Here is a 12034-nt window from a genome sequence, read left to right as displayed (position 1 = left end):
CTTACCTAGTGCCTCACAGCTTGCATCTTGCTTTGCACTGGGCAAGGTGTCAGAGGATTTGGGAGGGAGCCCTCAGCAGTCCTTCTGTTCGGAGGTCAAGCAAATCGTAGATTCCCTACAGTGCAGAAGGAGGCCATTCTGTGCTGACCCCCTGAAAGAGCATCCTACTTTGGCCCCATCCTTTGGACACTAAGGGGCAATTTAGCGTGGCCAATCCATCTAACCTGCACATCTTTGTCAATGTGCCACCACAGCTGTTGGGCTGCAGTAACTTCGAAATGTTAAGAACGCTGCTTTCACTCACCACACAGACCTGGCTGATTTGCTAAGAACACTGGAGGTTTTCCTGGGCTGTCTAGGCTGGTGACCTGCGACCCCTGGCTCTGCTGGGACCCCTGGAGCTGCTGACCAGTTAGTTTGGCTGCCGGCTCTCAAGGGTGGGGCTCCCCCCCTCCCCCCCCCCCCCCCCCCCCACCCCCTTCCCCAACTTCCCCCTGCTGAGGGGCAGCATTCCCTATTCACATAGAGTATGAAAAATGAAATGAAATGAAAATCGCTTATTGTCACGAGTAGGCTTCAAATGAAGTTACTGTGAAAAGCCCCTAGTCGCCACATTCCGGCGCCTGTTCGGGGAGGCTGTTACGGGAATCGAACCATGCTACTGGCTTACCTGGGTCTGCTTTCAAAGCCAGCGATTTAGCCCAGTGAGCTAAACAGCCCCTCAGTATCCACCCTCAGCGAGCTTAGGATGCGGGAGGGGCCTTTTTATCGGTCACCCGGCTTGAAACTGAATTTTGTAATGTGGGGAGGCAGCAATGTAACCTTCACAAAATTCAGTCCTGGATTGTTATCTGTTTCCTCTCCACTGACGAGAGTTTATATTCGACACAGTGATTTGTGACTATTGCTCCACCACAAGCCACCTGTCCGATGATGCTGACAGGCCACTAAATCCTCCCAACCAAAGAAAATTAACAGTAAATTGGCAAAGGACATTACTGTGCAGGAAGTCAGAAGCCTGGGTAACAGTCCCATTTGGGCTTGTCTTTCTTCTTTACTGTTCGAACTCTGTTGTTCTTGAAGGTTTAAACAAGGCTGTTCTTAATAGCGATTTGAATGAGAATAGAAGCTTGCAACTGCGGCAGATTAATGTAATTATGTGTTTGAGCGATATTTGAGGTCCCTGAGGCTACGTATCAATGCGACCCACAAAGGCAACGTGACATCTGCCTCTGAGGAAGACGGGCGGTTTCCACGTTTTGGACAGAGGCTGAACGTCATCTCAGACACCAGCCCAGTGTCTATTGTCCATTTCTGTTTATTTTAATTTCAGAGTACCCAATTATTTTTTTTTCCTCAATTAAGGGGCAATTTAGCACGGCCAATCTACCTACCCTGCACATCTTTGGGTTGTGGGGGAGAAACCCACACAGACACGGGGAGAATGTGCAAACTCCACACGGACAGTGACCCGGGGCCGGGATTCGAACCCGGGTCCTCAGCACCGCAGTCTCAGTGCTAATCACTGCGCCACATGCCGGCCTCGTCTATTGTCCATTTCTAATCAGCCATGGGAAGGTGGGGGGGGAGCCACTTACTTAAATTGTCCCAGTCCGACTGGTATAGCTACCCCCCACAGTGCTGTTAGGAAAGATATTCCGGGATTTCTAATCCAGCGACAGGAAAGGAATGGCAAAATCAGGATGGTGTGTGGTTTGGAGTGGATCTTTCGGATGGTGGTGCTCCCATGAACTGTTGTGCTTGGAGGTTGCAGAATTGGGAGGCGCTGTCGAAGGAGCCTTGGGAGAGATGCCGCAGTGCAGCTTGTAGATGGTACACACGGCTGCCACTGTGCGTCAGTGGTGGAGGGTGTGAATGTTTGAAGTGGTGAGTGGGGTGCCGATCAAGCGGGGCTGCTTTGCCCTGGATGGTGTTGAGCTTCTTGAGTGTTGTTGAGGCTGCTTTCAGAAGACAAATGGTGAGTGTTCCATCACACGCCTGCCTCCTGCCCTGTGGATAGTGGACAGGTGTTGGGGAGTCAGGAGGGGAGTTACCCACCACAGGATTCCCAGCCTCTGACCGGTTCTTGGAGCCTGGTCCAGATAGGTTTCTGACCAATATTTTGCAGGGGTCTCATTCATGTCATTGGACTGACTGGTTGGAGTTTCCATGCATGAGATAACCATGAAACACAGATGGTTCGTCAGGCTGAATTACCAATTTTAGTGCAGACTTGATGGACCGAATGGCCTCCTTCCACACTGTAGTGATTCTGTGATTCTATCCAATGTGCTAATACAGTGTTGTATGTCCATAGGGAGTCTTGTGTGACAGCTTCTTGGTTTAAACGTGTGATACGAGAGCCAACAGCAGTGTACTGTCCTATCAAATGTGGGATATTGTTAATGCTGAGTCAGCTCATATTGCTGTCAGCAACCAATTAGGTTTTGGAAAGGAGGCAGAAATTGTTCTTTCAGCAAGTGTGTTACTGCAAAGAGAGGATGTAATATAATTGCAGAATACATTGGCCGCAGTTAGTCCAAGTCGCATAACCTGTGATCCACCACTTGCTATTTTCTGCTGCTCAACTGCTACACTTCAGTTCAACATGACTAAGCCTTGCTCAAGTTGGGACAAAATGTAGCCACAGTGACTTTACAAAAACAGAAAGTTCTCTGTCTTTGCTGACAGAAAGAGCACGTGCACACATTGCTCCAGTTTCAGCCAGACAAAATAACTGACGGCCGTTCGCCGGTTCATTCCTCAGGGCAATGCCGTGACCAGCCAGGGTCAAGCTGCCTGGTTTAACAATGCTTGGCACTTGACTGTCAGTCACCACCAACTGGTGCATTCTCCACGGCAATACCTCTACCGATCACCACTCTTCTCAAACAGTATAAATTTGTTTATTTCCCTAACATTGTGTCCTTGCAAATGTCCTTTATTTATAACATTTGTCAAAGTACATTGTGAAACATTTCAAATGGAATATTACAGAAAGTTCAATAGAATTCAACTTTTCTCCATATGGCAAGTTCTTCTCGGAGATGCCTCAATACAATTGATATTTGCAATGTACATTCCAAGGTTTGAATTCAAGTAAACCTTGCTGAAATGTGGGTGCTGAGTGACTGAGTTCATAGTACTTACCATAAAACTTACAGTGCAGAAGGAGGCCATTCGGCCCATCAAGTCTGCACTGGACCTTAGAAAGAGCACCCTACCCAAGCCCACACCTCCACCCTATCCCCGTAACCTCACCTAACCTTTTTGGACACCAAGGGGCAATTTGTCACGGCCAATCCGCCTAAGCTGCACATCTTTGGACTGTGGGAGGAAACCGGAGCGCCCGGAGGAAACCCACGCACACACGGTGAGAACGTGCAGACTCCGCACAGACTGTGACCCAAGCCGGGAATCGAACCTGGGACCCCGGAGCAGTGAAGCAATTGTGCTATCCACTATGCTACTGTGCTGCCCAGTTAATATGGGACCAGTTGAAAAAGAGCTGGAATAATATCCATGAAGGAAAGGACTGAGCGACAGTTGGAGATATTTGAAAGCAGAGACTGGGGCTGAATTTTCACCTTTAGAACATGAACCAGGAACTGGGACTGTTTCTGGGTCCTGAACCCACCCCAGGGGGAGGAAACAGTCGCTCGTTGGGATTTTGACCTTTCTCTCTCTCTCTCTCTCTCTCTCTCTCTCTCTCTCTCTCTCTCCCCCCCCCCCCCCCCCCCCCCCCCCCCCCCCCCTCACTTTGTCAGAAAATTACCAAAGCACCATAAAGCAGGGGGTGAAGGTGCAATCTTTTATAGGCTGTGCTTTCACCCAGGCAGACAGATATGGAGGGGGTTTCGGCCTACCTGAAGCACTGACTCACCCAGCATTCTGCAGGCAGTTAAACTGCCCCCTACCCAACTCCCGCCCCATGACATGGTACAACCCAATGAAGCCCCCATTTTTCCACTGGTAACGGACTCTTAAAGGGACCAATTGGCTGCCTGCCTCACGGGGGGCGGGGGAAAGAATGCGGGACCAGCCTTGCTGGCCGGTGAAACCACCTCCACCAAAACTGGTGCCGGTGGTATTTTTGGGCCCGATCTGGCTGAGCTCCCAACCTGTGGGCGGGGCTCGCAAATCCTGGGCGTGATTCACCGTTCCCGCAGCCAGCCAATGGGGCTTTCCATTGTGGTTACCCCATGCTGTCGGGAAAGCCGTGGGCGTGGGTACGCTGCCGGCGGACCAGAGAAACCAGCTGACGGAGAATTCCGCTGCCGCTGTTTAATGTTTGCCGACTAAGGAATCAAATGATGCTGTTGGGCGAGAGGCCACTCTGACACAATTAAACCTGGATTCTGGATGGCAGCGGTTAAATGGGATGAATGACCATGGCCTGGAGTCTCCGATTTCCAGGCTTTGTCCGGAGAATCCGTGGCATTTTGCGTGCGAAAAATCGGCACGACCCCAGCACCAATCCTCCAACCGGTGAGGGGCTAGTAGCCGCGCCAGGTAAAACGCATGGCCTTCCCGATATAAACGGCCGGAGAATAGCCGGGTCCATGGCCGCGCATGCGCATGGCAACGACCTGCAGCGGTCGCGCCGTACAACATGGCACCGGCCGCCCACGGACCCGACCTGCCAGATCGTGCCCCTCTGGACACCCCCTTGCCACCTCCCCGACAGTCCCCCCAGCCCTCGTCAAAGCCCCCCCCCCCCCCCCCCCGCCCGCCTGTTGCCGCCGCTGGACGCAGTCCGCAGCCGCCACACTTGGTTCCTGACCACTGAGACAACACATCCCCCGTGCAGTCAGGAATTCGGCTCGTTGGGGGCGGAGCATTGGGGGGGGGGGGGGGGAAGGACCTTCAGGTGACATCCTGAGGCCGCCCCAATGGCGTGCGGCGAGCTCCTCGATGACGCAGTTTTGGAGGGAGCGGAGCTTCCGAAAACAGGCGCCGTCCCCGATCCCATCGTGAAAAGGGATTCTCCGCCCCATCGGCGATTCCGAAATCGGGTCTGGGAATGGAGAATCCCGCCCCGTGTAACTCCTCTGACTTTATTTCATTGTTACTTTTGCGGTAAAGTTGTATTTCCTTTCATTGTGTTTGATGAAGTGCGTACCTAATTTGTTTTGGGCGGAGGGGGGTGGGGGAGAAGTTGTCTGTTCTGCATTGCAGTAAGTAATCATCAGAGATTTGACCTGGTATGAAATGTGCTTCATCCTGCTTCATGCCCTCCCTGGTTCAAAAGGCTGTATAATCCACAGTAAACGGGGTTGCCTCTGAATGTAGACTCCCACTCGCCGGGATAAATCTGATGGCTGAACAAACAATCCCACTGGGCCTACAATCGCCAAACTGGAACAAGGGAGGGGAGGGCGGGGGGGGGGGGGGGGGGGGGGGGGGCAGTGACTCATGACGATCATCCCTGGAGTAAGCAGCTTATGATCCATAACTGATTAGGTCATACGCATTTGCGCTGGAAAAAAGAATATTGACACATTGCATTAATTAGTAACTTCAGGAGCACATGGAAATGGTTACGCGCTGGGGGCAACTCATTGAAGGTCAGGAGGAAACTGAAGTAACGCAGCTAGTGTGACATGGGAGAAAATGATTACTTTTTTTCTGCAGCGTGTAGACTCTGCCGGGTGAAGTATGGGGGGGTGGGGAGGGATGACGAGACCTGCGTGATCAGCAGGAATCCCGTCGAGGTGTCCCAATGATATCACAAACCACAACTTGCGCAGTCTGTGGATCCGCCCGCTCCCCCACACCACGAATACAATCTCTTGCATTGAATTTGTTTTGTTAACAAAGGATGTCACAAAGCACTCGGCAGCCAGTGGATCATTTTTGTGAATCACCCGCCACTCTCGGGCGGTCAAATGCCCTGGTCAGTTTGAGCACAGCAAGCTCCCACAAGCTGACCTGTTTTGGCAGTGTTGATTGAGAAACGATTACAACAGCTGTAGGACAACTGGATTAAATCTCTGATCATCTGCGATTGGTGCTATGGGATCATTAGCATGAATAAAAACAGAAAATGCTGGATAAACTCCGCGGGTCTGGCAGCATCTTATTTAATTTGTTTATGCGGGATGTGGGCATCGCTGGTTAGGTCAGTATTTATTGCCCATCCTTCATTTCCCTTGAGAAGGTGGTGGTGAGCGGCCTCCTTGATTCGCCGCATCCCCCGAGGTGTTGGCACACCCACAGTGCTGTTAGGGAGGGAGTTCCAGGATGTTGACCCAGCGTCAGTGAAGGAACGGCCGATATATTTCCAGTAAGAAGTCTTGCAACCCCAGGTTAAAGTCCAACAGGTTTGTTTCAAACACTAGCTTTCGGAGCACTGCTCCTTCCTCAGGTGAAGGAGCAGTGCTCCGAAAGCTAGTGTTTGAAACAAACCTGTTGGACTTTAACCTGGTGTTGTAAGACTGTGCTCGCCCCAGTCCAACGCTGGCATCTCCACATCATAATATATTTCCAAGTCAGGATGGTGAGTGACTTGGAGGGGGAATCTCCTGGTGGTGGGGTTCCCAGGTATCTGCTGCTCTTGTCCTTCTAGACGGTAGTGGACATGGGTTTGGAAGGTGCTGCCAAAGGATCCTTGGTGAGTTCCTGCAATGCATCTTGTGGTGGGTACACATGGTTGCTACTATGCGTCGGTGGTAGAGGGATTGAATGTTTGTGGAATGTGTGCTAATCGAACAGGCTGCTTTACCCTGGATGGTGTCTTGAGTGTTGTTGGAGCAGAACTCATAGATCAATAAATGTTTACAGCATGAAAACAGGCCCTTCACCCCAACCTATCCCAGTAACCCCACCTATCCTTTTTGGACACTAAGGGGCAATTGCTCATGGCCAATCCACCTAACCTGTTCATCTTTGGACGGTGGGAGGAAACCGGAGCACCAGGAGGAAACCCACGCACACACGGGGAGAACATGCAAACTCCATACAGACAGTGACCCAAGGTTGGAGTCGAACCCGGGTCTCTGGTGCTGCCACCTGTTCCATTTACTGACTATCGGTACGAATCCCACTTGAGGATTTGACCATACAATCCAAGTTCACATTCCGATACCGGGAATCGTATTGCTAACTGTGGGATGTTGCTGGTGGATGTGGGATGTTGCTGATGGATAGGGTCGCCAAGTCTTTTCCCTGCCACAAGCCAATTTGCCACTCGTCATTAATTGTCTGAAGTGTTTTGAGAATATGAGGTGTTACAGAAGATGGCCTGGAGATACTTGTACATTGATTCCCAGAAACCTTGCAGTCTCTTGGGCAGACTGCACAGTAGTGTCTGGTTTTTAACATTTTTTTGAAGGAGTCTTCATGAACCACGGCCTTCCCTGGCACCTTGCATCTACATCTGTCCGAGAACTGCAGTAAAATCTGTTCAAACTCCTAAAGCTGAATGGCTTTCTACAACTGGAAGAACACAACTGGGAGGGTGGGAGGATTGTGACACAGGAAAACTCACTAGAACATGGAAGGATTAGGCAACATTCTGAATATTGCATGCGAACACCAATTCTGTGGTCTACCTGGAAAGTGCAATTAAGCAAGATATTACCTGCACATCCATTGCTCTTAACTAGAACACAGTAAGAAGTCTTACAACACCAGGCTTTCGAAACATAGCTCCTTCCTCAGGTGAATGAAGAAGTGGCTTCCTCTTCATTCACCTGAGGAAGGAGCAGTGCTCCGAAAGCTAGTGTTTGAAACAAACCTGTTGGACTTTAACCTGGTGTTGTAAGACTTCTTACTGTGCTCACCCCAGTCCAACGCCGGCATCTCCCCATCTTAACTCGAACAGAACAAACCCCGAGCCCTACACACTGTTGGTCCCTGTTAAGTGCACTTTCTAGCACAGAGGTTGTCCTTCCAGTCCGGAAGGGGTTAAACAAGCTGCAAAGCTGCGTCAGCAGTTTGTTCCTGTAAAGGAATTCCTGTCATTATTTGCATGTTCGATGTCAACTGCACAGGCCCACGTTTCATGCTGCCTGCGCCCTGTGTGATTAACGATGTGGGGACGGAGCTGGTGCTGAATTCGTACGCCACAGCATTTATCTTGGCATTGGACCCTGACTGACGTCACAACTGTCAGTTCTTGCCTTGGATTCTGTGGATCTCAACACTAGAAAAGGTCTGTGGAAAACACAACTGGGGAAAAGCACAAATAGAATCTTGCTTTATTTGGTAGGGATGTTTATTTGAAGGCTGCACAAAGGTCAGCGTGTACCTTAAGCGCACAATAATGATATAATTTACTAACAGCACAAATCCAGTGCCAAAACTTTGCTTGTCAGCTTCCGGCACAGACCTAGAATGCCTTAAAATAACAATAGTCTTGTCTGTCTTTGTGTCCTTGAATTATAGCAACTAAGTCGTAAATGTTCAATGAGGCCACAGGGACCCAAATATGAGTTACACAGAGTTTGAACTGTGGGATCAGTTCGAGATGAAACCCTTTTGGGGCAGGGTGCGGAGGGGGTTGGGAGAGAAGGTAGCAAGCCACATTGAGACTCTTGTTCCGAAAGCTTGCATATACAGGCTTCACAGCAACACTAACGGTGATGGGACTTTAGTTCGAATAACTCAAGTTCAACCCTGCTTCACCTGACCAGGTTGATTTTGCAAATTCCTACCCAAACTGCTTTTTTTTCCATAGAATTTGCAGTGCAGAAGGAGGCCACTCGGCCCATCGAATCTGCACAGGCCCCCCGGAAAGAGCACCCCACCCAAAACCCACACCTCCACCTCATCCCCGTAACCCAGTAACCCCACCGAACACTTGAGGCCGATTTTGGACACTTAATGGACAATTTATTTTTAGCATGGCCAATCCACCTAACCTGCACATCTTTGGACTTGTGGGAGGAAACCGGAGCACCCGGAAGAAACCCCACGCAGACACGGGGGAGAACGCACAGACAGTGACCCAATCCGGGAATCGAACCTGGGACCCTGGAGCTGTGAAACAATTGTGCTGACCACTGTGCTACTGTGTTACGGGCAACCAGGAAAAAAAAACACCTCCGGACTGCCCCGTTCCATGACAACATCCCACCCCACTGCATCCTTCTGCCCGTTCTGAGACGCCCCATGTTCCCCAGTGGTGACCATAGTAAGATGAAAGGGATGGGAGGGATGGGGGTGGGGAGGATGGTAAACCTTTGCAAAACCTTACCTTTTCCCTTTCTTTCTCTTTTGTTCGCCCCGCAGATTGTTGTTGGAGAAAGCTACAGAGTTCGATTCCTGAATGAGCAAAGCAGGTCGTTCGTCACGAACCCCTATGTATCTATGATATACAAACAGGTTGGCAGCTTCCTCTTTGGCTGTGCCGTTAGCCAATCTCTCACTGATTTGGCCAAGGTTGCTGTTGGGAGGTTGAGGCCCCATTTCCTGGATGTCTGCAGACCAGATTTCACAAAGATTAACTGCTCCCGAGGATATATTGAGGATTACGATTGCAGAGCGACCGCTTCAGCAGTAACAGAGGCCAGGTAGGATGGCCTTATCGATCTGGATTTTTGCCTTTTTTATTAAACTGATGACTCTCTCTTTCTCTCGCTCTCGCTCCCTTAGCTGAAGGCACGGGGCAGATGCCATGCTCTGTCGCTGCCATTCTGGTTGGCCAAACCCGCACATTGGGATCGGGTGGTGCTAGCGATTGGCCGGCACGTTTCCAGAGCCGAAAAGATCCGCAGGCCCCAGGTTTTCAAGCTGGATTAACTGTTCCCAGTCTAAAGAGTAATTGATTGTTGAAGTTGGCTTTGGTGACTTGAGGCATAGAAAGGGGGGAGGGCAGCATCGTCGTGCAGAGGTTAGCACTGCTGCCTCACGGCGCCGAGGTCCCAGGTTCGATCCCGGCTCTGGGTCACTGTCCGTGTGGAGTTTGCACATTCTCCCTGTGTTTGGGTCTTGCCCCCACGACCCAAAGATGTGCAGGGTAGGTGGATTGCCCCTTAATTGGAAAAAAATGAATTGGGTACTCTGAAATTTATTTTTAAAAATGAAAGGGGAGGGTGAAATTTCGCAAAGGTGGTTCCAGGGATGTGAGGATATACATATCAGAAATGGACGAAAAGGGCAGCACGGTGGCACAGTGGTTAGCATTGCTGCCTACGGCGCTGAGGACCTGGGTTCGAATCCCGCCCCTGGGTCACTGTCCGTGTGGAGTTTGCACATTCTCCACGTGTCTGCGTGGGTTTCGCCCCCACAACCCAAAGATGTGTAGGATAGGTGGATTGGCCACGCTAAATTGCCCCTTAATTGGAAAAAAATAATTGGGTACTCTAAATTTAGAAAAAAAAAAGAAATGGACGAAAAGCTGGGGGTCTCTTGGGAGAGTGGGGGAAGAGAGATAAAAAGGCCCCTGGCATTCCAGGTGCTGATCACTGTCCAGTGACCTCTCCTGGAAAGTATGTGTGGACGGTCAAGTGAGAGGAGCATTAGGCCTGACTCACGGAAATCTCCAGAGCAAGCAACCAACGGCATCAGAAGGCAAAACGGGGAAAAATTTTGCAATTATTTTCTCTCCGATACAAAGCGCTTGCCCTGAACCTGAGTGTCTCACTCCGAGCTCTTGTGTTTTATTTTTAGGAAGTCTTTTTACTCTGGACATGCCTCCTTCGCAATGTACACCCTCCTCTATCTGGCGGTAAGTGTCTTATTCAGCATCTTCCATTGGACTTGCAGGGTCTAAACATGTCTTGACCCAATTGAATTATTGAAATATGCCATGGAGCAGGTGGAAGGAGATAATCTTTTCAGTAAAACTCTGATATATATTTACAAATTCAGACATTTCCTTACTAGAACTGATCAACTTTGAGCTGATTTGTTTGGGTTTGCAGTAAGTAGCATTCTAATTTTACCAGAAATGCACAGCATTGTCGCCAGAGTCTTGTCATTAAAGTGGGCCTTAAACCCATGAAACAGAAGCAACAGAAGGTTGTTCACTGTGTCAGCATCATGCCAGTCCGTCCCTCTCTTGGGTCGGACATGTCGCTCGTAGGCCTGACACCAGAAGCAAGTGCTTTACTTGGCCGTAGCAGGAGATCGCAGGAGGGCAGCAGAAATCCTTGAAGGAGGCCCTTGGAGAATCCCTGAAGATGTCAACTCATGGGCGTCCCTGGCTTGTGCCCGACCAGAATGGAAAAGGCTCATTCGGGAAAGTGGCGAGTACATTGAGAGTCTTTGTCGGGAACGGGCAGGGGTGATGCTGAGGTGTCGGATGGAACGCACCAAAACTCCAAACAAAGTTACCTAAAATAGAAACAGAAAATGCTCGATTAACTCGGCAGCTCTGGCAGCATCTGTGGAGAGAGAAACACCGAGTTAATGTTTCAAGTCCATTGACCCAGCTACATAACTGAGAATAGAGATATATCGGGACAGGGGGGTGGGGCAGAATGGATAGGTTCAAGCTAAGGAGAGATTGACAAAGATGTCCTGGACATGAGACAAAGGGTCGTTAATGGTGCATGGGCGGCATGATAGCACAGTGGTTAGCACTGTTGTCTCACAGCTCTAGGGTCCCAGGTTCGATTCCCAGCTTGGGTCACTGTGCGGAGTCTGCACGTTCTCCTGTGGGTTTCCTCCGGGTGCTTCGGTTTCCTCTCACAAGTCCCGAAAGACGTGCTTTTAGGTAATTTGGACATTCTGAATTCTCCTTCGGTGGACCCGAACAGGCGCCTGAATGTGGCGACTAGGGGCTTTCCACAGTAACTTCACTGCAGCGTTAATGTCAGCCGACTCGTGACACTAATAAAGATTATTATTATCAATAGGGACTGAAGAGTGTTAATAGTGGCAGAGGTAGGGTGGCAGAATGTATTAATAGGAAACCAGAGGTTAATGCTCAGTGGGGACAAAGCTGAACGACAAGGACAGTGGCTTTGTGGAGGAGGGGTGGATAGTGTTGGGACAAGCTAGGGGAACCGAATAGAGAAAACAAAAGTGCATGAGGGGGTTGAGGGGGGCTAGGGTGGTCACGTTGGAAGGGAAAGTTCACAGCCTG

At 50.2% G+C, this 12034-nt stretch overlaps 1 protein-coding gene across 1 annotated transcript in view; it reads left to right on the top strand.

Annotated features, from left to right (window-relative positions):
• Positions 1-12034, top strand: part of LOC119957059 (phospholipid phosphatase 3-like) — a 93913-nt gene that overhangs the window by 58169 nt on the left and 23710 nt on the right. The window contains exons 3-4 of the mRNA XM_038784681.1: positions 9235-9515; positions 10615-10672. Of these exons, the coding sequence (XP_038640609.1) occupies positions 9235-9515; positions 10615-10672 (339 nt within the window). The remainder of the gene's footprint in view (positions 1-9234; positions 9516-10614; positions 10673-12034) is intronic.

The sequence above is a fragment of the Scyliorhinus canicula genome, chromosome 25, assembly GCF_902713615.1.
Source record: "Scyliorhinus canicula chromosome 25, sScyCan1.1, whole genome shotgun sequence".
Lineage (NCBI taxonomy): Eukaryota > Metazoa > Chordata > Chondrichthyes > Carcharhiniformes > Scyliorhinidae > Scyliorhinus > Scyliorhinus canicula.
The sequence above is the reverse complement of the archived record's forward strand: the minus strand, read 5'-3'. Positions and strand labels throughout refer to the sequence as shown.